The sequence below is a fragment of the Triticum aestivum genome, chromosome 7D, assembly GCF_018294505.1.
Source record: "Triticum aestivum cultivar Chinese Spring chromosome 7D, IWGSC CS RefSeq v2.1, whole genome shotgun sequence".
Taxonomy (NCBI): Eukaryota; Viridiplantae; Streptophyta; class Magnoliopsida; order Poales; family Poaceae; genus Triticum; species Triticum aestivum.
Genome location: NC_057814.1, coordinates 42659212 through 42683933, shown reverse-complemented (window position 1 = coordinate 42683933; position 24722 = coordinate 42659212). Strand labels below are relative to the sequence as shown.

At 45.8% G+C, this 24722-nt stretch overlaps 1 protein-coding gene, 1 long non-coding RNA gene and 1 pseudogene across 2 annotated transcripts; all 3 read right to left on the bottom strand.

Annotated features, from left to right (window-relative positions):
• Window positions 1-8396: 8396 nt before the first annotated feature.
• LOC123170725 (uncharacterized) lies at window positions 8397-8816 on the bottom strand. The gene has a single exon (XM_044588515.1). It carries the CDS (start codon window positions 8814-8816, stop codon window positions 8397-8399), a length of 420 nt encoding a protein of 139 aa, XP_044444450.1.
• Window positions 8817-18933: 10117 nt separating this feature from the next.
• LOC123163648 (uncharacterized) lies at window positions 18934-21356 on the bottom strand. Its single transcript, XR_006481936.1, has 3 exons — window positions 21342-21356; window positions 21039-21116; window positions 18934-19090 (listed from the first exon to the last, which is right to left on the bottom strand). It is a non-coding gene; the product is annotated as an uncharacterized lncRNA (long non-coding RNA).
• A 2115-nt stretch (window positions 21357-23471) lies between these two features.
• Window positions 23472-24360, bottom strand: LOC123166615 (uncharacterized protein At4g22758-like; annotated as a pseudogene).
• Window positions 24361-24722: the final 362 nt, after the last annotated feature.

The window sequence follows — 24722 nt, the reverse complement described above, 5'->3', positions numbered from 1 at the left end:
AATCACAAAGTGTCTGGCCAGACGATGATGGACACCGTAACACCGAGAGGGCCCGAGTATATCTCTCCATCGTCGGAGGAGCAAATCCCAATCTCGAGCTATCAAGTTACTTAACATACTTTTCCATGAACCTGTAAGCCGCCGTAATAGCCATCCAGTTACGGATGACGTTTAACAAACCCTAAAGTTCATGAAGCAAGCATGAAGAAACTTGATACTCTCATGGTCTAAGGAATTATGCAAACATTAACTATCTCTGTGTTATAAACCATTAACTTGTGACGAATGTATCTCATAGCATAACATCAATCCGGGTCGATTCAACACAAATGTTCTCTTAACATTGTGCCCTCAAAATTGCTGGCATAGACATGCCCATGATCAGGAAAACAGAACCATCATGCAACACTTGAGCTAGTCTTAGAGGCCAGACTAGGAATACTTCTTACCGTTTATTATTCCACACGTGCATATGAGTCTTCCTCCGAGCCTCGTGGATATTGCAGACTCGAGAATCATTGCAGTTATAGCATGGAACATAAACATAATTATGAACTCGGAGATAAATAATATCATTTATTATTGCCTCTAGGGCATATCTCCTACACATGCGAGGGACCGAGGGCGCTCATAGTGAAGAAACCAGTGTCCTCATAACATGAAACGGTGGTAGGTGTACAGAGGAATGTCAATCTCATTCCCGAGGTCTCCTATTCTGAGACTGTAGTTGTTCTTCATAGTACTTATTTTACTTCCTCTGCCATGTATTCCCCAGGCTAGCTTCTTTGCTTTTCCTTGCATGTGATCTACTCTTTTTTGTTGCAGCAAAAGGAGTTTTTGCCAACTGGTAGCTTGTGGAGCTTGCCTCTCCTTCGGTTGAGATTGAGCAACATATATATGTGCTAGAAATTATTTGTATGTTCTAAGGTGGTTGAGTATGTACTATTTTACATCGATTTTATGGCGATAAGTAGTACATTTATTGTGAGTGACCTTTTACGTGTTATGAATTACATTCATTGGTTTGGATTGATTGGGGGCAAATCATGCATGCATTTTGACAGAGAATTATTGTATCTCTCACAAAAAATAGCGGTTCCTTTTAGAGATTGGTACTTGGCCTCATAGTTAACCCACATTTTTAAAAATTTACTCAGATAATCATTGGTGTTATTTGCCAAGACCCGACCCCGTGGTCCGCTGGTTTCGATGTTCGAAACATGTACAATTGCCACAAATGTGGGTTTTTTTATGATAATGTTGCAGACAATTAATGCATAAAACGATCATAAATGAAGCATTTTCTTAACTACATAACGGACTGTTGTTCGGAAAAACCCACCGATGCGGCACACCAATCCAAATCATGTCTACGGAGACCCCGTACATCTAAGGGCAAACAACACGTGTGAAACAAGTGTCAGTATTCCACCGTGAATTTCCTGTGGACGGAAAGAATATATTGGTGGATGTTCTATCTAGTGTTCCCTGGAATATTGCCTTTCGACATATTGCCTTTCAAGAGAAAACATGTATTACATGTGGATGTTCTATCTAGTGTTCCATGTAACATTGCCTTTCGACAGTCGACTTGTCTTCAGTTAGTGCATCATCTAATGGCAGTCAACCTCACACAGGATCCAAATGTTGGACTAAACTAATCTAGTATCACGGTGACTACTTGTTAGCCATGAAAGCCAAATTTTGCGCACCAATGTATTATCATAGACAAAAGACTAGCCAACGAACCTGTAGATGACCAATGCGCATTCTGAACCTGAATTCGATGAACTAAGTATTATCACGTACAAACAACATATCTGGATCTTATTCTTACCCTAACGACACACATCTAAATATTAAACATATTGTACCAGTTATAACAATGTATGGGTGGGATACTGCCAGTATCTTATGGAAATTTTCACATGAAGATATTCATATAATCGCACAAGGGGTGCTACATTTAGACTTTGATGTTTCACTAATTATGTTTCTTATATCATTTATTTTACTTTACCTTACATGGCTAGGAAAAGCAACCAGTCAATGGAGCACTAGCCCATCTTTCTTGGGTTGATCGACATATTTCTATTCTATGACTTGTATTCTTGAGTGCACAGGTTCAACTCCATAAGATTTGATGTTGATCAGGCCAAGAGAAAATTTTGCCTCTTTCCCGGTGCATTCTATTCCTTGAAACTCTTCATATTTCCGTTGTTTGTAACTGCCTCTAGATAGGCTACTAAATATGTGTTTAGCTTTAGCCGTCCAAGACTACCACTGCAAGATGCATGAAATGAATGTTTGGAACTGATCATTTGTTACATGTTTCAATCAATTAGCTAGATTATGATTAAATTTATCTAGCTTAATTACTATAGATGGAAATAGCCCATTCAGTTTGCACTCATGAAATGTGCTGATGTCCTAGTTAAGTAACTCATTTTTAGGGAGCATGTGCTAGTTAACCGGGAACTAATTAAAACTAGTGAGTTGCGCTTAGAGGAGATAGGAGCGGGGAACTTAGTGTCGAGCACATCTCTCACTCAATCTATCAGTGGGTGATTGCAAGTACGAGGCAGTCAATATCGCACAAAGTACAACAACAAGGTAAATTTTGTATAGTTAAACTCTAGAAGAAAATTTCAAATAGATGAAACAAATCAAGATTGTGTGTCCTTAGTAGTTACATTCATTATCTAAAGATACTAAACTCCGTCTATTTCAAAGATCTTATGACGTTCTAGATCTCAGAAGATGGATTGCTAGCCCCCTCCATTAGAAAACTGAGTGGCACCAAAGGCACATATTGTGTGTTACGAAGCGTTTACAGAGGGTTTCCTTCGTGTGATGTCTTCCTTTCCTAATGTCTCCTATTCTCAAGCTCATCTATCTCTTTTTTTCCTTACATTCTACTACCTCCAGTCCTAATTATAAGATGTTTTGGATACTTCAATATGGACTATATACAGACTGAAATGAGTGAACAAACACACCAAAACACGTCTATATCATTCGATTCAAAAAAGTTGGAATATCATATAGTTCGGAACAGAGAGATAGTATCTAAGAGTTGATGCAGGACAAAAGGTAGGTGCCAATTCAAATGATTCATCATGCAAAGAACATACTCGATGTATGGTTCTTGGTGTATAAATTTGTGAGCCAATCGTGTGGTTGCTAGAACATTTATATCGGATTAATTATGTGCGGTTTTTTTATTGAAGCTCTTTTACATATAATTCAGTGTTATCTAGCAGTAGAATGGTAAAATTTGTGTAGCATGAATCGTCATCAAACCATGGATATGGTTAAGGATTTCTTCGATTCTTTGCTCCAAAAGATATAAATCTTTTATTTATAAGCATATATCAAGTCGCTAGTCAGCTTGTCTAACCAATCGCTGCAACTAACAAACTGCTAGTTGAAAAATTGAAAAATAGCGAGTACTAGGGTGCAAGATATGGGTGATCCTCACCTGTAACCTAATCAACACAAATTCGGTGAATGATATTGACAAATAATATAAAGGTTAATGTTTGTGGGCTGCATGACTTGCTTTATTTGTCAAACTATACAATTCTACTACGTTCATGCAAGCTCAAGGCACACTACTAGAAAAACAGTACTGGTTGATTGATCATCACAGATGGGAGAGGAAAACCGGTAGTATTTAGTACCAATGGTCACCTCACTCCCCATCAAAGTTAGAGTTATGAAGACAAACCTTGGAATCGAAAGGGTTTAGGCTTAGTAGAACTAAAACCGAGTACATGATGTGCGGTTTCAGTACTACTAGGTGTGAGGAGGAGGAGGTTAGCCTTGATGGCCGGGTGGTACCTCGGAAGGACACCTTTCGGTATTTGGGGTCAATGTTGCAGGAGGATGGGGGTATTGATGAAGATGTGAACCATCGAATCAAAGCCGGATGGATGAAGTGGCGCCAAGCTTCTGGCATTCTCTGTGACAAGAGAGTGCCACAAAAGCTAAAAGGCAAGTTCTACAGGACGGCGGTTCGACCCGCAATGTTGTATGGCGCGGAGTGTTGGCCGACTAAAAGGCAACATGTTCAACAGTTAGGTGTGGCGGAGATGCGTATGTTGAGATGGATGTGTAGCCACACGAGGAATGATCGAGTTCGGAATGATGATATACGAGATAGAGTTGGGGTAGCACCAATTGAGGAGAAGCTTGTCCAACATTGTCTGAGATGGTTTGGGCATATTCAGCGCAGGCCTCCAGAAGCTCCAGTGCATAGCGGACGGCTAAAGCGTGCTGAGAATGTCATGAGAGGGCGGGATAGACCGAATTTGACATGGGAGGAGTCCGTTAAGAGAGACCTGAAGGATTGGAGTATCACCAAAGAGCTAGCTATGGACAGAGGTGAGTGGAAGCTTGCTATCCATTTGCCAGAGCCATGAGTTGGTTGCGAGATCTTCACCTCTAGCCTACCCCAATTTGTTTGGGACTAAAGGCTTTGTTGTTGTTGTTGGTCACCTCGCTCCCCATCAGTGCTGTCATCATCAAATGGAACATTGTTAGCAAAAAAGACACCACCGTGAGCTGGAATTGTGTACATTATTACCATCGGACTCTATACTAGGCCTTCACTAGTTAAATACACGATAGAGATGAGACGCATATTAGGCTCACAAGTGTTGAATTATTTGCGATCAAAGATTCCACCTCACCTCCCTATAGCATATAAAACCCCTACTTATCCTAATTTCCTTTAGCTTACCCTTAGTCCCCTCCTATACCATTTCTCCCCACAACACACCCTCTCACTCCCTTCTCCCATTTCTTCCGATCCACTCTCTCTGTGCAACCGATTCACAAGTGTAGATTTCATAATTGTTTGCAAAGAAGAAAATTCACATCTTAAGAAGGCCACACAATGAAAAAGTAGTAGAAAACTAAAAAAATGTAAGGAAAATATGCGAGGGTGCATGCTTTGGTCCAAACTTGACTTCCAAAATTATGGGGGGCACTTAGTGTCGAACACATCTCCTGCTCGATCTTTGGTGGGTGGGTGCAAGTACGTTGGCTAGGCGGTCGATACCGCACATAATACAACAACGACGTGAATTTTGTATAGTTAAACTCTGAAAGGAAATTGCAAAGAGACGAAACAGATGGAGGTTGTGTATCCTTAGTACGTAGATTCATTACCTAAATAGACTAAACATATGTTATAGCTTCAAAGATCTCACAATTCTTACACCGTAGAAGCTGAAATGGTAGCCTGTGCCATTAGAAAATGAAGTGGCATCGCAGCAACATACATTTTGTTACAATGCGTCTGCTTCCTTCAAAGCCTTTCTCTCCAGATGTCTCCTCGAAACAGGCTTTCGCCCCGTATATATATAAAGTAACATGGCACAATACAGTGCATGGCCGAGCAATACAATATGGTGAGAAGGCTCTCTTACAAGACAGTATAAAAGATATAACAAGAAATCTAGAGCTAGCCTAACACACAGGATTTGCCGTCGCACAATCGCCCCCCGCACGTACGGGTTTCTTTGTATTTCACCACGAGCACGAACTCGTTCTCCTCAACGACTCACACAGGGAGAGAGGGTTTTATACCCGAGCGCACGGACATGCCTGAGCTGCTCCACGACTCACCCACCTCCCACTCGCCGCGCCCTGCACGCTCTGGCTCGCGCCCGCCCATCGCGCTCTGACGCGATCGCCGCGGCCACTCCACACGCCCTACGCGGCCCACGCCCTGGTCCTTCGCTAACTGAACCCACACACACGCGCTAACTCACGCACACACGCACACCTACACTTGGGCGCGCACGCACGCACCCAAGTTCGCTCCGGCCCGAGCCCGACGCGGCCCCTGCGGGCACGCACGCGCTCGCCGTGTGCAACCCTAGCCGAGGCTTATTGCCTAGATTTCACCCCCTTAAGCCGAGGCTCAGAGCAGGCCACCGTCCTCGACTGCCGGCGTCCGCCATCATCGCATGCTCCGCCGCCGCCGCCTTGCGCAGCTGCGGGCAATCCCGCTTGAAATGGCCCCGTTCGCCGCACTTGTAGCAGCGGCCGCGCTTGTTGCCGCCGAAGCCCGATGCCTGGCTGCGCGCGTTGTCGTCGTCCCGCGCTCCGCCTTGCTGCCGCTCCCGCACTCGCCACTGCGCCGCCGTGTACACAAGCCGCCCGCTCGCCGCTGCTTTGCCCACGGCGCCCCACCCACTACTAGGAAAAGGGCTATAGATAATATGGACACTAATGGCGCACCACACATGTGGTGCGCCACTACTATATAGTAATGGCGCACCATGTGTTGGTACGCCATTAATTTTTTTATTTTTTTTACAAAACTAGTAATGGCGCACCAGGGGATAGTGCGCCATTACTAGCGCACCACACCCTTGGTGCGCCACTACTAACAATTTTTTTTTATTTTTTTTAAAACTAGTAATGGCGCACCAGGGACAGTGCGCCACTACTAACAATTTTTTTTTATTTTTTTTCAAAGTTAGTAATGACGCACCGTGGGTGTGGTGCGCCATTACTAGTTAAACTAGTAATGGCACCCACGGTGCGCCATTACTAACTTTGCCCAAAAATTCCACCGAATGCACACCCCCACCCCCCACCCCCCGGACACCTTTTCAGTTTAAAAAAAATAAAGGAAAATGATGGAAATGTCAAAAAAATAAAATAAAATAAGTTTCCCATGTGATATGTGGTCTAGTTGTTGGGAAAATTTACAAATATGAATTTCGACTTTATTTGCAAAATCTCTCTGAAATTTGTAAAATGGACATAACTTTTGCATACGAACTCGGATTAAAAAATTTTATATATGAAAAATCATCTACTCGAAAAGTTACATACGAATTGAACCAGGGGAACCTTGTTCAACGTCTTCAAAATCCCCAAAAACCTAACAGAACGAAAGATACGGGGCTTTTAAGATCTAGAGGGGGAAAATGAAAAAAAAATTCAAACTTACTAGTGGCGCACCATTTGCTAGGTGCGCCACTAGTAACAGAAAAAAAATTGGTTTCAAAAAAACTTTTTTTTGGAATTTTTTTTCAAAATATGATACGTAATATTATCGGGAAGTTTGAAATATTTTTTCAAAATTTCATCACACTCATGCACAAAGTCCTAGACATCAACAAGGTTTAATAGGATTGATATGATAGATATATCAACAAGTGCCTGTCAAGTGAGCTGGTGCTGGGGTTGGATAGAACTCTGAAGTTAAGCGTGCTTGGGCTGGAGTAGTGTGAGGATGGGTGACCTTTTGGGAAGTTTGACCACGGAGTGCGATTTGACTTGAGATTAAGCCATAGTGACCCGAGATTAAGAAAAAAACAAAAAAAAATTGAAAAAAAATTATTTCTGAAAAAAATTTGAAAAAAAATTTAGTAATGGCGCACTTCTATGTGGTGCGCCATTACTAAGTCAGATAGTAATGGCGCACCATGTGGTGTACTAATGGCGCACTGCCTGGTGCGCCATTAGTATCATCATTAGTATGTGCGCCATTAGTAAAAAAAACTCTAATGGCGTGATGCTAGTGACGCACCTGTAGTGCGCCATTAGTAGGCAAAACAGGTGCGCCACTAGCAGGCCTTTTCCTAGTAGTGACCCGCTCGTCGAATGCGCGCAGCCGCCCGAGCGCCTCGTCGTACGTCAGCTCCTCGAGGACGCAGAACTGTTCGATGCAGGCGACGACGGGGAAGAGTCGGTCCGGCACCGTGTCCGGAGCTTCTTCACCAGCTCCGTCTCGCCCAACGTCTCGCCTAGGCCAGCAAATCGCGCTGCCATGCCTACAAGTCTTCCCGCGTACGCGTCCAGCGACTCGCCGTCCTCCATCTTCAGCCGATCAAGCTCGCCGCGCAGCGTCGCTCTCCTCGCCGCGCGCACCCGCTCGGCCCCGACGAACCTCACCTTCAGGAAGTCCCATACCTCCCTGGCGGTGGGCTTCGTCGCCACCGAGAGCAGCACGTCCTCCGGCAGCCCCGACAGGATCATCGCCCGCGCCGTCTTGCACTTTTTGCCATTCACCGCCGCGTCGTCCGCCGGCGCCACCGCCTCCCGCAGCGTGTGGGCATCAAGGATCGCCTGTGCCTTGATCGCCCACACGGTGTAGCCGTCCGGCGTGAGCACCAGCATCCCCATGGACACTGATCCGCCCGCGCTGCCTCTGCCATGTGGAACCAGAGCCATCGACGCCGGCGATCTCCCTCACCTCGCTCTGATACCAATCGTTGGTGCAGCGGGCTACGGCACACGACGGTGTCACCGGAGACAAGCTCGGCAGGGAGGAGAAGGAACACACAGGATTTGCCGGCGCACGAACGCCCCCCCCCCCCCCCCACGTACGGGTTTCACTGTATTTCACCACGAGCACGAACTCGTTCTCCTCAGCGACTCACACAGCGGGGAGAGGGTTTTATACCCAAGCGCACGGACATGCCCGAGCTGCTCCACGACTCACCCACCTCCCACTCGCCGCGCCTTGCACGCTCTGGCTCGTGCCCGCCCATCGCGCTCTGACGCGATTGCCGCGGCCACTCAAACCGTGCGGCCGCGTCTGTGGCGGTGTCATCGGCAGGGAGCGGCGGCCTGCGCCCCTCGGCGGCATAGGCGGCGACGGCGGCACACGCGAGGTCGGCCACGGTGGCGTCGGCGCCCAGCAGCACGTGCACCGGCCACAGGCTCCGCTCCACCGTGACGTTTAACAGCAGCCGCGTCAGCCGCGGGGCCCGCCTCTCCGACAGGGCCGCCACTGGGTGGCCCAGCAGCGCCTCCACCGCGGCTGGCACGTGCACTGAGCTCCTCATGGCCGGCCGGGACGGAGAGAGAAATCAATTAAGATTGTGCGTACGTACTCGTGGGTTCTAAAGGCGCGAGAGAGTGGACCGTTGTCTGCCTGACTGTTGTTTGCACTGACACTGACAACTTATATATATGCATGTATAGGCTTTGTGTACGTGGCTACGTGGCTACGTGGTGGGTAGTGACAGTGAGCAAATTCGATATGGTATTGGTCGCGGTCGCAGGGTAGAAGACGACGACTGAATCAGTGCTGGGTCGTGATAGGTGGAGGGAGCGAAGAGGCACGTACGAACGATACGAGGCTACGGGGCGCGGGATGACGGCAAATACGACGGCGTCGATGGAGTTCAACCGGGGGAGGCGTTAGCTGACTCTGGCTATGCGGTGATCGGTCGTTGTAACGTGCTTCGATTGGGGTACGTGCTGGACGGCCGGGGGCACGGCGGCCGGGGCGGCGAATGTACGTCCACGTCCTCCCCAAGACTCGAACGGAATTCATTACGGAAATGGCCCATGATTGATCGGGGTACGTGCTGGATGGCCGGGGGCACGGCGGCCGTGACGACGAATGTACGTCCACGTCTTCCCCAAGACTCGAACAGAATCCACTATATATGGAGACTGCCCATGATGGATCGCCTAACTGACAAAATGGGACACGCAGTTTTAGGAGCATGAAGAACCTGTCCAGTCCAGTCTGGCTTCCCGATTGATTGCAATATTTTTGTTGATAACTTATCAAGCTGACCACTTGGTGGCTGCCCCATTGTCTGATCCCTAAAGCAGTTGGATCCTGCATGAGGGCACGATAAATTTTAAGTTTTAATTTTTGAGACGTGCAATTTTGCATCTGAAATTTACAATTTTATCGGCCACTCATATCAAGTTTCAGAGTTGAAACTTTAAACATGTTTTTTCGGCCGTGGGTACTAAAGTTATGATTTTGGCGGTCGCTCGTACTAAGTTTTAAAAGTTGGAACTTAACAGAATTTTTAAAAAGTCATCAAAAGGTATTCAAATTGGATTTTATTTGAAAGCCTTCGTTACGAGAAACACAAATATAAAAACATAATTTAATTTGGATTTTTCATTCAAAAGATATGCAATGTTGAAAATCGAAAGCCAAAAGGAAAAACACGCTTGAGGGGCTTGGTGCCCCCGCACCTGCGTGTCACAAATCCTTTCCCTAGCTTGTCCCGGACTTCAATTAAACTCCCATTTCTTGGTGCATTCTGTTTTTCCCTTTCAACATGTCCTTTTGCGATCTTGTAACTTTTTTTTGTTGTTTTCATTGAAAAAGGCAGATGACCGGTTTTAAAATAACTTTGCGATTGGTTTAATTTGATCGCTCGAGCTCTCTTCGTGCAGGTCCAACTTTGATAAGTTAGATTGAACCACACAGATTGGCGCATTTACCACGAAACATAATGGCTACATTCGACAAACATGAGCTGGATGGGGCAATTTTGCTGGGAGTTGGTGCTTTGAAAGTGGGGGAATAAAAAGCCGAAGATATGAAGGGTCCATGGTTGGCCCCACAAGACAAAGCACACGAATTGACATGAAATCGTATACAATGGACAAAGCAAAACCCTTCCCATGCAGCAAAACCTGGAGATGCCTAGGAAAATTAAAATGTGGCAGTTTTTTTGTCGGACCGGCGGTTATTTTGCCGGATGTCTCTGTTTGCTAGAGATGCTCTGACTCCCGACGTCTCCTATTCCCTACAACTTATCTATTGCATTCACTTTCCGTCTGTCTCATCTAGATTTTTACTCTAATATTGGCCTTTCCCACCCATGACCATTTGATATGATAGCTATATAGAAAAGTTCATGTCGCCTAAATATATAAGGGGAGCGCTAGCAATCAGACTACTGGTAGTTGGCTTTCATCAGACTAGTGCTGCATCGTTGGATTGAAGTCTTGGACGTCTGATTGGAGACGTGGGCCTTGGTAGTTTGCATGTGCTAGTGTACTAATTACTACGTTTTGTTTCTGTCAATTACTCCCTGCAAATCACGTCAATAGCACTAATTTGTCTGACTGACTGACTGATGCTCGCACTGACACTGACAACCTATATACATGTGGAGGCACGTACTGAGCTGAATTGGTGCTGGGTACTGGCAGTGAGCAAATTCGATATGGTATTGGTGACGGTCGCAGGGTGGAAGACGACGACTAAATCGGTGCTGGGTGGTGATAGGTGGAGGGAGCGAAGAGGCACGTACGAACGATATGTGGCCATGGGGCGAGGAGGAGGCCGCCGGATGACGGCATGCATGCAGGACGGCGCCGATGAAGTTCAACCTGGGGAGGCGCTAGCTGACTCTGGCTGTGCGGTGATTGGTGGTCGTTACGTGCTGGATGGCCGGGGCACGGCGGCTGGGGCAACGAATATACGTCCACGTCTTGCCGAACTCTCGAACCGATTCCACCATGGAAACGGTCGCCTATAACTGACAAAATGGGCATGGCAGGGCAGGCTACCATGTCTCGGACTTCAATTGAACTCTCAATTCTGAGCGGGTTGTTTTCTTTCCCTTCGTGGAGCTGACAACGGCGCTCCTGCAACTACTGGATATATGATTCTTCCCCAAGCCTGTGTTGGTGTCCTATGTGGTGCTCTGCTCGCTTAGGAGGGCTTCTCTGGCTTCTAGCTGCATTCGCACTTTACTTTTCATATCTTTGCTAGGGGCGTTGCTGATGCGCGCACGTGCGAACGCTCGCTTTCCAACATGATGGGATGTCCTGATTTGGAAAGTGTGCAGCAGGTTACGTATAGGATTAGGGAAAGGATGATGGGGTAATTAGTGTGGCCCCCCGGACCCCTAAAAATCAGGGGGAAGATTATATATGGAGATTAATGAGTGGGCTTTGCACGTCTTGGCACATCTTTGCGATCATTTGGTGGCCCCCCGGCACGATACGAGGGAAGTTGTCGGAGAAGGCTCCGCTTTGATCGATTCGATCGCTCCAACGGGCGCATGCGAAGGAGCGTTTCCGCTTTGCTAGTACTCCTTCTGTCCCAAAATTCTTGTCTTAGATTTGTCTAAATACGGATGTATCAAGTCACGTTTTAGTATTAGATACATCCGTATCTAACAAATCTAAGACAAGAATTTTGGGACGGAGGGAGTAGTTTTGTTGTAGCCTGACGGCTTTTACACAGCACCATGTATCTTCTTGTTGTTTCGTTTTCCTTTGGTTCCTATGTTCTTTCAATGCAGTGCTGGCCGGTTGATAGATTTGTTAATTAAAGTCGGGTTCTCCTTGAGCCTTTGTTCGAAAAAACACACACAAGAATTGACATGAGTATAGAGTGGACAAAGCAAAACACCTCCCCATCGAGCATAACCTGGAGATCCCTAGGAATATAATGTGGCAGTTTGGTTGGAGTGAATATAAATGTGTTAGAAGCAATTAGCCCTTCTTTGTTACTAGAATAGTTTTTTTGGGGAGCAATATTACTAGAATTGTTAAAAACAAACAGAATAACTTGGTCATTGCGATTACAACTGTATATAGCTTTGCTTATAAAGAAAGGAAGCAACCTTTTATTTATGAATTACATGAGATGTTTCTAAATAGGCCAGGGCCTTCTATTGTCGATAACAGCCAAGGTCCACTACTGAGCCGCCTCCTCAATTATGCAAGCAAGAGATCTTGCTAACTAGCTTCTACTGTTGCGGAGTTGCCACCACGATACAATGCGGCTGCGGGGCCTGATCTTATCAGCCCACCTCTTGAGATTTGCTTCGGTGAGAGATTAATCTGAGCATGTCTTTTTGGAAGTCATCAATACAATTGCCAGTATATGGAAAGTTGCATGCGCGTGAATTAATTACTTAACTACATTCTCGAGCATAGCAAGGGGAGGCGTGTGTTCCCTGCAATTTCGCTAGCAGCACCTACGGGTAATGAAGCCTCATGTGCATTGTGTGTTTGGGATCAAATATGAAAGTGTCCCTAGTCCTAGGGATACATTAGAGACCTGTGAGGTGAAGCAAGACCCGTGCACTGATTCCCGATGTCTCTTATTCCCTACTACTAATCTGTTGCATAATCTTTCCATCACGTCCCATCTAGATTCATACTACTACCATTGGCCTTTCCCATCCATGATTGTTTGATATGATAGCTACAAAAGTGTGTGTCGCCTAACAAACCTGTGAGGTCATGGCTCTTATTAATTGTGCATGTGGGTGCATATATATTACTCGTCTGTCTTCACCCGAGAAGACAGGCAAGTAATATAGAGGGCATGTAGTCTTCTCGAGTAATATATATGTCACCATGGCCTCTCTGTCTTCGACATTGTGGCGAGACGGAGACTTGCTCTCTATCGACCGTGAGCCCTCATGCTCCAATGGCATGGGAGAAAAATCTTATACGATGAGGTCGTTCCTCTCATCAAGAGAGACTCGGTCCAAAAGATGCCACTTGACCACACATATGTCAAAGCAGAGCAATCTCTTTTTCCCCAATTTTCTTACTGCAGTTCTATTGTCAAAACCAGTGCCAGATCTACAGAAATCAGAATCAATCACGTTTGTAGAAATCATTCACATGTGATATGACACTTGCCCACGAGATAGGTGTTGGCCCAATCATCAACCAATTATTCGTCAAACAGATACGATGTGTCCGCCGCCATGGCCGGTAATACTCGTGCTCTCTTGCAGACGGCCACGCCTGTCACACATTTTTTATTTTGCATTGAGACCTGCTGCGAACTATGAGAATGAGGATTCTATCAGTCTCTGCTAGCTGAGGACATTGTCGCAACAGGGATATGGTACGCCTAGCGATGGTGCATGTGTTCTGGGCTTCTCTTCATCTACACTAGATAGGAAATGCGGCTTGCCGCATATTTATGTTCAATCTATTTACACAACCGCCAAAGCACTCCAAGTATAAAAAATGGCAAACACAATAAAGTAAATATAGTGGTACTCCTTCAGAGAAGAGTTCGAAAATAGATAATATAACATCAAGAAAAGTCACGGAACACAATCGTTCAAACCCAGCATCCAATTCACTCATTTCAAAGCTTAAATAAAAGACCGGATGGATAGTCCATAGTTGTACAGATCAAGCGTGAGTAAATACTCGTCAGATCCAACATTTGCTTGATAAACAAAATAAAGAGGGCCTAGTAGTGATAGCATCCAATCTTCTTCTTCGTCCAGGTGACCCCGGCTCTGCTGCTGTTGAAGGTACCAGCGCCCCTCCCAGAAATTGTTGTCATATGGAAAAATTGATGTGAGATTGTTTGGATAACATCATTGTAGATCAGATTGATGTGAAATTGATTTGAATTAGATCACCAGTGGATCATCCAGTTGGATTAATTGGATGTTTGTTCTGTAATTTGATGAGCGCCTAAACTGAATTGTATATCCTGTATAGTGACTGTAATTTGGAGTAGTGGCTGTAATTTGGATTAATTGGAGTAACCAAATGTTCAGTCTAAGCTAAGAATTAATGGACTGGGTTGACTAACTAAACTTGAAAACTGCATTAGATACGATTCAGTATGTTTCAGAACTTCAGATTCAGTAAATAAAAATGGAGTATAGCATTGGTTGCATCCTCATCTTCTTGCATCTTGATTCAGTAAGCTTCAGAACTGAGTGAATTGCAGAAAACATCGACATTCACGGCTAGGGTTGCAGAAACCACACTTCTACAGTTTTGTGCCAAAAACCACTAATTCCGAGGCTAATTTTTTGCAAATAACACTAAGTGGCCTATTTGTCCGTTTTAATGACAATTATGACAGATAGGACCCACATTTGCTGATGTGGCGTACCGGTTCGCAATGGACGACGTTAGACCAGGCCTTTTTCCAGAAAAACTCCTCCCCTTCCAAACAATTCCCCTGCCCAGCCCGATCCAGATCGGATCGAGTATTCCCAACTGGCGCACAAGACCGCCCTCGCCTCCTCTGACATCGTCGCCGGCGTGTCGCCGTTGGTGTACGGCGCACCGCCGCGGCCTGGACCAAGGTGGTCGCTGCCTCCTTTCTGTCGGGCGCCCTCGTCGTCGTATTCCCTGTCACCGTCGCGCACATCGGGATGGACGACAGCTTCCGCTGCGTGGTCGCCGGCGACGTAGATCCGCCCTCCAGCGGCTGCCGCGGGTCCGTTCCACAGCGTCACCACAGCAGTAGCAGTCTCAGCTGCTGCACCATGGCGGCGACTCAGACGCGAGCCCGAACCTGGCGGGCGCGTCGTCGGCCCAGTCGTCGACCCACAGACAGCCACTGTCGAGTCGGGTAGCCCCGCCGCTGCATGTGCACGGCCTTGTCCAGCCGCTGGTCCACTTCACCGCGCCGCCGCGTGCTCTGGCCGTCGCCTCGTCCAGCCGTTCGCCCGCGTCGCCATACCTCCGGGCGTGCTCTGGCCGTCACCTCGTCCAGCAGCTCGTCTGTGGCGGAAGAAGGCAGGGTGGGCCGGCGCCGGCGGAGGAAGATGGGAGGGCGTCGGGGCGGCGCCAGCAAGGGAAGATGGAGGCAGGAGTCGAGCGCTCGGGCTGGTTGCCCCGAGGAAGATGGGAGGGGCTGATTGCTTTCTTGCATTTTGAAGAAGGGTGTCCTTGTAAAATTATAGGGACTGTTTTGTAAATCTATACAAATGCCCCACGTCAGCAAATGTGGGCTCCACTGTCATAATCGCGCTCAAAACGGCCTAAGCCACCGAATAGTGATTTTTGCAAAAAATTAGCCTCGGAATTAATGATTTTTGGCCCAAAACCGTAGAAGTGTGATTTCTGCAACCCTAGTTTTCAATGTCGATATTTTTTGCAATTCACTCTTCAGAACTTTAGATTGGTTCTTGTTAGCTTGGTTGCAGCTCCATTTTGCCCTGCTCCTACTGTTAGTTCAGTAAGTTTCAGTAAGAATGGAGTATATTTTCCTGGTTGAACCAAGTTCAGACAAAACAAGACAAATTGCATTCAGTAAAGCAAAGTTTTGAATAAATTTTTGTCAAACAAGAGGACACATCTATCACCACGTGCTCTTGGCTGAACCAAGGTCACCACAGGGTGTGATTGGAATACAAGAAAAGAAAAGTGTGTCTATGGATGACACATCACACAGAATGGTAACCTACGGGCCATTAGTTACATATATGCACCTTCAAGCGGCACATAAATCAAAGAAGAAACTATCTGGTTCCAGTTTACAATTTTTTAGTACTGTAAATGTATTATCTAGGAGTAGAATTTTTTTTCATTTTTGAAAAAAAAGGTCAACCTGACCAGTCACTACTTCGCAGATTAGACAAGCAAAAAGAAGAAGGCATGACAGTTTTAATCAAGGACCAAATCTTAGACCATTGATAACAAAACAAATTACTTGAAGAAAAATAAGAATATGAGAAAATTATTTCTGTTAATAGCCTCTTCAACTTTGATGCTTGCAGCCTACAACATCTGAACCGTACAGTGCCAGCTAGCTCAAACAAGATGGAAATCAACATATTGTGGACTATATTTCTACAGTTGTATGGAACAAGGGAGCTGGGATGATTATGCATGTACTAATTCAGTCACTGATCATGTACTGATTGCCAATAAATGTATTACTGGCAATAATTTGATGCCAACTTACATGACACTAGTAGAAAACAGGGTTTTGGTCACAGGGCAAGATTCACATTAGTCCCGGTTCAGTCACGAACCGGGACTAATGTGAGCATTGGTCCCGGTTCGTGCGGCTAAGGCATTAGTCCCGGTTCACCTGGGCCCTTTAGTCCCGGTTGGTGCCACGAACCGGGAATAAAGGGTTCAAAGCCCATTAGTCCCGGTTGGTGGCACCAACCGGGATTAAAGGTCACCTTTAGTCCCGGTTGGTGCCACCAACCGGGACTAATGGGCTTTGAGGCATTAGAGCCGGTTCATGGCACGCACCGAGACTAAAGGGCCCATTTTCAAACTCCACGCCCCCCCCCCGGACCGCCTTTTCAGCTTTAGAAAAAACAAAAGAAAATGATGGAAATGTCAAAAAAATAAAATAAAATAAGTTTCCCATGTGATATGTGGTCTAGTTGTTGGGAAAATTTACAAATACGAATTTCGACTTTATTTGCAAAATCTCTCTGGAATTTGTAAAATGGGCATAACTTTTGCATACGAACTCGGATTAAAAAGTTTTTTATATGAAAAATCATCTACTCGAAAAGTTAACAGAAAAAAACCTAACAGAAAAAAGTTACGGGGCTTTTAAGATCTAGAGGCAAAAGCATTCAAAAAATTTCAAACTTACTAGTGGCGCACCGTTTGCTAGGTGCGCCACTAGTAACAGAAAAAAAGATTGGTTTCGATTTTTTTTTTTGGAAAAAATGTGGTCAAATCTGGTCAAACTGTGGTCAAACAATGGTCAAACTAATTATTCTAGAACATTAGTGTTACTAAATAATTATTTCAGTTTTTTTGAATTTTGGTCAAACTGTGGTCAAACAATGGTCAAACTATTTTTTCAAGAAATATTAGTGTTACTAAATAATTATTGTTTTTTAAAACAATAGTTTCAAACTCAAACAGTGAAATGTGTCACTTCATGCTCAAGCTAAATTCCTGAGGGTTAATAGGATTGACATCTTACTATTGTCAGGAAAACAACAAGTGTAGACTTGGAAACGAGGGAGAATAGAACCCGGAAGTTAAGCGTGCTCAGGCTGGAGTAGTGAGAGGATGGGTGACCGTCCGGGAAGTTAGATGATTTGGAATGATGAGGGGTGATTAGAGATTAGAGGATAAATAGAGCAGTGATGAGGGGTGGTGATTAGAGATTAGAGGTTAAAATAATTCAGAAATTTGAAAATAAAAAAAAATTCAAAAAAAAATCATAAAATTTCCTTTAGTCCCGGTTGGTGTTACCAACCGAACACTAACCGAGACTAAAGGTGGAGCTTCATGTGGCCGCGGCCTTTAGTCCCGGTTCGTGTAAGAACCAGGACTAAAGGGGGGAGGCATTAGTAACGATCCTTTAGTCCCGGTTCAAAAACCGGGACTAAAGGCCCTTACCAACCGGGACTAAAGCCCCTTTTTCTACTAGTGTGAGTTGCCAATTTTCTACTGATTAAGTTGGAATTATTTGATGCCAGTATGCACAGCAAAGCAGACATCTAAATCACTTCACAACATCCACAATTATCCCCAAAGATTAACAATGCCTACACCATTAACAATGTCAAACTAACAGTGTAAACTGAATTTTTGACAACTCTGTTGTAGCAAATGTGAAGTCCCAGATTTTCAGTTTAAACGGTTTTGTTAAACTGATAATTCCATTGTTGTAGCAACTCTGAAAACAGTCCGAGATTTTTGACAATGTAAATGGACTTCACAGTCCCAGATTATTGTCTGGTCAGTGTAAGATCTATGTTGAATAGGTTGAAGTTCTGTCCGTACTACAAATATCCAATTTTTGGGAAGCAGCAAACTTGGAATCACCAATGAAGATTCAAACAGGAAGACAACAGCATATTTGACTTTCATAAAAGCACTTCCGTATTTTGACCATTTATATATATCAAGTATATACACCATCGACTCAATTTCAGTCTTCTTTAATCTCTAACTGAAGCAAATGACAGAAGCTTAAGCTTAAGCATCTACACACACAGAAAATGCAAAACAAATCTCACATAAAACGGGCCCAAGTCAGATATGTTTCTGATAGGAAACAATAACCATAGGTAAATACATGCATTATTCTCCTGTCAGAAGGTACTTAGTTGTACTCCAAGTGGTACTGGGACATGAAACAAGCCATTGAAATTTTCAAAACAGAATAGATGATAACACCAGTGTAGGCCATGAACAAAATTACAAAGAAGAACATAATCAAGCATAACCCACCTCGACCGAAGCAATGGTTGATCAACAGCAGGAACCTGAACCTCGTGATGCTAGACCATATATCTATGGTTACCCTTTTATTTCCCCTGTCTAACAGAAGTAGTTATCTGGACAAAATAGGGAGGCAAACTTCAACAAATCAGTTCTTAGTAATTATAGAATGCCCTGTATGAAAGGAAGTAAAATCAAGCATGTATGTGCTCTAACTTTCATAACTGCTAGTAAACCCAGTAACTAACTTTATATACCAGAGTGTACGATTCTCAAGTTTAGCTGCAGAGACAAAAACAGGGATAGAGAGCGTGCACCTGAAACCTGACGGAGTTTGCTTGGGCGTCCCTCTCAATGGCCAACCTAGAACATAATCATCAACCATGTGCGCCTCCCCCATGCACTCCACAAGCATCTAAAAAAGATGGAATTGACATCAGCCATAAATCACAAGTTCTTGGCAAAGAAAATAGAACCCTACAAACAAGCCAGTGTTTTCAAATTAAGTTTGGCGACAGACACAACTTTAAATCATCAGACGAACCGGGACTAATGTGAGCATTGGTCCCGGTTCGTGCGGCTAAGGCATTAGTCCCGGTTCACCTGAGCCCTTTAGTCCCGGTTTGAGACACGAACCGGGACTAAAGGGTGCCATGCCCATTAGTACCGGTTCGTGGCGCCAACCGGTACTAAAGGTTAGACCTTTAGTCCCGGTTCGAGCCACCAACCGGTACTAATGGGGTTTGAGGCATTAGTACCGGTTCATGGCACGAACCGGTACTAAAGGTCCCATTTTCAAACTCTACCCTCCCCCCCTGTGGATCGCCTTTTCAGTTTTGTAAAAAGCAAAAGAAAATGATAAAAACTTCAAAAATTAAAATCCTTCCAGATGTAGTTATGTTACTACATGTACTAGTTAGGAAAATTTAAAAACTTAAATTTGGACATGTTTTGCAAAAAGTGTAGGGAAAATGTAAAACGGCTATAACTTTTGCATACGATGTCAGAAAAAAACGTATAGTATATCAAAATGTTCAGCACAAAAATGTATTAGTGTTACTAAATAATTATTCAAGAATATTAGTGTTACTAAATAATTATTTCAGTTTTTTTGAATTTTGGTCAAATCTGGTCAAACTGTGGTCAAACTATGGTAAAACTAATTATTCAAGAATATTAGTGTTACTAAATAATTATTTCAGTTTTTTTGAATTTTGGTCAAATCTGGTCAAACTATGGCCAAACTGTGGTCAAACTATGGTCAAACTACTTATTCAAGAAATATTAGTGTTACTAAATAATTATTTCAGTTTTTTTGAATTTTGGTCAAATATGGTCAAACTGTGGTCAAACAATGGTCAAACTAATTATTCAAGAAATATTAGTGTTACTAAATAATCATTTCAGTTTTTTTGAATTTTGGTCAAATCTGGTCAAACTACTTATTCAAGAAATATTAGTGTTACTAAATAATAATTATTTTTTAAAACAATAGTTTCAAACTCAAACAGTGAAATGTGTGACTTCATGCTCAAGCTAAATCCCTGAGGGTTAATAGGATTGACATCTTACTATTGTCAGGAAAAAACAACAAGTGCAGACATGGAAACGTGGGAGAATAGAACCCGGAAGTTAAGCGTGCTCAGGCTGGAGTAGTGAGAGGATGGGTGACCGTCCGGGAAGTTAGATGATTTGGAATGATGAGGGGTGATTAGAGATTAGAGGTTAAATTGAGCAGTGATGAGGGGTGGTGATTAGAGATTAGAGGTTAAAATAATTCAGAAATTTGAAAATAAAAAAAATTCAAAAAAAATTCATAAAATTTCCACCAACCGGGACTAAAGGTGGAGCTACAGGCTGCGGCCACGTGGACGGCCATTAGTCCCGGTTCGTGTAAGAACCGGGACTAAAGGGGGAGGCTTTAGTAACAAGGACAAAAGGCCCTTTTTCTACTAGTGTATCAAAAAGTCAATGGTAGAGACCGCAACCCCAGCGCTGAGCAACCATCCAAAGCAGCCCTACATAGCAGCAGCACCGGCGCAAGAACGGCGACGACGCGAGCGTAACAGGCAGCAAGCTCATAAGAAAGGAGAGGACAACCACCCAAGGTGTGGAGGCGGCCCACCACTATTATGTGCAACAAACCTTAACTGGCCAACATCTAAAATAGTTGCCATATCGGCAAGGAAGGAACAACCAACACAAAGACACACTAGTTTGTCCATACACATGTAAATAAAACAAGCTGAGAAGGAATTAACAAGCTATAGAAGTACATGTAGCCATTCGGAGAAAACAACTGCCTAGCACATAGAACTAAAGATGCATGGACGGGCAAAAAAAATTGAATCACCGGTGCGTACCTCTCAGACGACGACACCTCTCGAATCAGACAAACCTGTCTAGGAGGCGATGATGTTACAACCAACGGCGAGCAAGACCTGCAAAATAATAGATCGAGCCTACACATTAGCCCATGCTCAAAGAAGCCAGGACAACTAGGAGAAGGCATATTGAGGAAGAGGAAATGGAAACATATCGTCTGAGGAGAATGGATATGGCAGCGCCACCCTCTCCTCAACTGAGACTTCTCCACAAGCCGGATGGTGGGGTTACGACAGTAGGGAAGGAGAGGAAGGGGCCAGGGAGGGGATGTGAGAAATTACCTTTGCCATGAGGAGTCACAGGTCGTCCTCGTCACCTATCCCGCTCCGCCGCGGATCTGTGTCTCCGGCGCCGATGCCTAACCACTGCCCACCCTCGTTCCCATCTCCCATCCTCTTCTTTGCTGCAACATCAAATTAGAAGATCCTCGGGCAGATCAATCTCTTAACCCACTCTAACATCTCCCAAAGATTAATCTCAAACTACAGCCAAATTCCGAAGTGCTCATGCCCAAATTCCACAAAACATCTTAAGTACAGTAATACACATTGTAGCAAACCGACTGGACGACTTTAGTTTGAACAATCGACCAAACAATTCAGCAATAACAACATACAACTACAGTAAAGCAGGGCATAATTCAGTTCTAATCTGCATGGCTGAAACTTCTCCAATTTTGGTCCTAATCTGTAGGTATACAACATGCATCAGTGACCACGGAGCATACGGCCATAGTGAAGCAGGGGCGTAATTCAGTTCAGGCTAGTCGCCAGGCAGAGCAAAGTGGGGAATAAACGCACGAACCTATTGAGCAGCGAGGCGGACTTGGCCCAGAAGAAGAGGATGACGGCGAGGAGGAGGACGGCGTTGGAGAGGACCGACGCGAGGCTGTACCCGGCGTGCTCGAAGAGGAACCACACGAGCATGGCGTCCCCCGCGAGGCGTTCCTCCGCCTCCAGAGGAGCGGGTCGGTGACTGGGCGAGGAACGGCGAGGCAGGGTCAGTCAGCCTCGCGGAGGGAGCGGGCGCAGCGTGCCGTCCTTGCCGCCGTCGCCCCTGGAGGGAGCGGGCGCGGGCGGAGCGGAGGGGGAGGAAGGAAGAGGACGCGGAGGCGAGATGACGGCGGTGTGGGGCTGGCCCTGGACGGGAGCGGGGCAGGGAGGCGCGGGCGGGAGGAAGAGGAGAGGAGGCGACGGCGGGAGCGAGCGAGGGAGGAGGCGGCTAGGTCTCCGTCAAAGGAGCGGCCCCCTTTTATACCCCACTACGCGAAATGATCGAAATGCCCTGGTGGGGGCACAGTATTTACATTCTGTTGCCATTGGAATTTTATCCGACGGCTCACAGCGATTTGGTAAATATCCGACGCCTCACGTGAGCCGAGCCCGAGATCCGATGGCCCGAATCGCATCAGGAAACCGATCCGATGGCTGAGAATCCAAAGAGCTGGGGAGGCTTCATTTTGTCTCAGACTCTAACAATGGGATATATTTGCAGCTCATCTGAGCACATCTTCCTACTCATGCACTTTTGCACTCAGCATCACCTTGATCCTATTGGCATTCGAGAACGATGGTGCTCCTCGACTGAATGTGGATGCGTGATAATAGAAGAAAGAAGAAAATCAGAAAAGAAGAAGACTACAGTGCTCTTAGATTGGTGTTTCCACATGGCATCTTTGTGGCTGGGTCCCACTTGATAAGAGAAAAGACCTAGTCGTATTGGAATTTTTTTTCCGACGGCACATGAGCCATAGCCCTCCATTGGCTTTGACTATTCCTTGAGAGGTCATGATCAACGGTCTTGCGGCTCCTCTCTCCCTCGCCATGCCCCATCCTCCTTGTAGCCTTGCACATGCAAGTAATGGGGTTCCTGTTCAAGATTGTTTTTCTCCGTCAAACTATAATACCGAAACATCTGAATTGATTTGGTCTACTGAAGCTAGTTATTAGTCTTCAAGTTTTACCCATATTTATCAATGTTGCCGATGAGACCAAGGATAATTGGATTGTTAAATATCCGTAGCCAGTTTGTGCTGAAGTTATTTGTGTTGTTCCTGGAAAAATTAGACATCCATGAAACATTGAGCCATGCAGACATTGTATATCCATTCACAAATATGTTTGCTTCAAGTTGGCTGGACAAATGAAGCAAGGCTATTCTGAAACATTATGTGGCAGGCCATTCGTGGTCGCCTTTACGGCCCTCTGTTGGCCGTAAGCCGCCTTTCGACACCAGTTAGACATGGCTCACCGCCAGGTTTGAAGAGAGAAAGACGTGGTGAGATGGGTGCCCTTTCCTTCTGAATCTTGGTTCTTGGTCGACCCAAGCAGCGTGTGACGCTGCCCTTATTATGCAATAATCCATGTGCATGTGTGCGTATGTGCGTGCGTGCGTGCAGAGAATGCATTCAGTTAGTCCAGAAACGTAACATCATGGCACTAGGTACATACATAAACGTTGCATCTTGCAGCTGTATACATACAGCGTCGCCACGTACATATCTTGAGCTCGTAAATACGCCGGACATGTATCTGTATGTATCGTTGCTTGGCCGAACTGTATGTATACCTAAGCTAACACTACGTACACACTGATGCAGAGGATCTGGCAGACCGATCAACCAAAGAAGGATCGAACATGAGTTATATATACTCCACATATATAGGCCGACATGCCAACTCGTTTTACATGGCACACACTTTTTTCCTTCAGACATCAAGACATGTCAGTGATGAGCGAAGTCGCAGATGATGATCTGATCCCAGCGTCGACCTGGCGGCGCAGAGGAAGAAGTTGCGAGAGCCCAGGTCAAGCACCTTCTCTTCCGGGTCAAGAGCTGCATCAACAAATTAAGCTTGATTAATCAAGGTGGGGGAGATTTTATCTTCTTGTGATGGGCGGCTTCCTGCTTACCGTCGAGGGCGTACTTGGAGAGGTGCAGCTCGAACCGCGCGGCCGCGTCGGTGGCGCCGTCATCGGTGGGGAGCGGCGGCCTGCGCCCCTCGGCGGCATAGGCGTCGACGGCGGCGCGCGCCAGGTCGGCCACCGTGGCATCGGCGCCCAGCAGCACGTGCACCGGCCACAGGCTCCGCTCCACCGTCACGTTCACCAGCAGCCGCGTTAGCCGCGGCGCCGGCCTCTCCGACAGTGCCGCCACCGGGTGGCCCAGCAGCGCCTCTACCGCGGCTGGCACGTGCACTGAGCTCCTCATGGCCGGCCGGGACGGAGAGAGAAATCAATCAAGATTGATCTACGTACTCGTGGTTTCTAAAGGCGCGAGAGAGTGGTCCGTTGTCTGACTGACTGTTGTTTGCACTGACACTGACCACTTATATATATGCATGTACAGGCTTTGTGTACGTGGCTACGTGGTGGGTAGTGATAGTGAGCAAATTCGATATGGTATTGGTGGCGGTCGCAGGGTGGAAGACGACGACTGAATCGGTGCTGGGTGGTGATAGGTGGAGGGAGCGAAGAGGCGCGTACGAACGATACGAGGCCACGAGGCGGGGATGACGGCATGCACGACGGCGTCGATGGAGTTCGTTCAACCGGGGGAGGCGCTAGCTGACTCTGGCTATGCGGTGATCAGTCGTTGTAACGTGCTCCGATCGGGGGTACGTGCTGGTCTGCTGGATGCCCACGGGCAGGGCGGCCGGGGC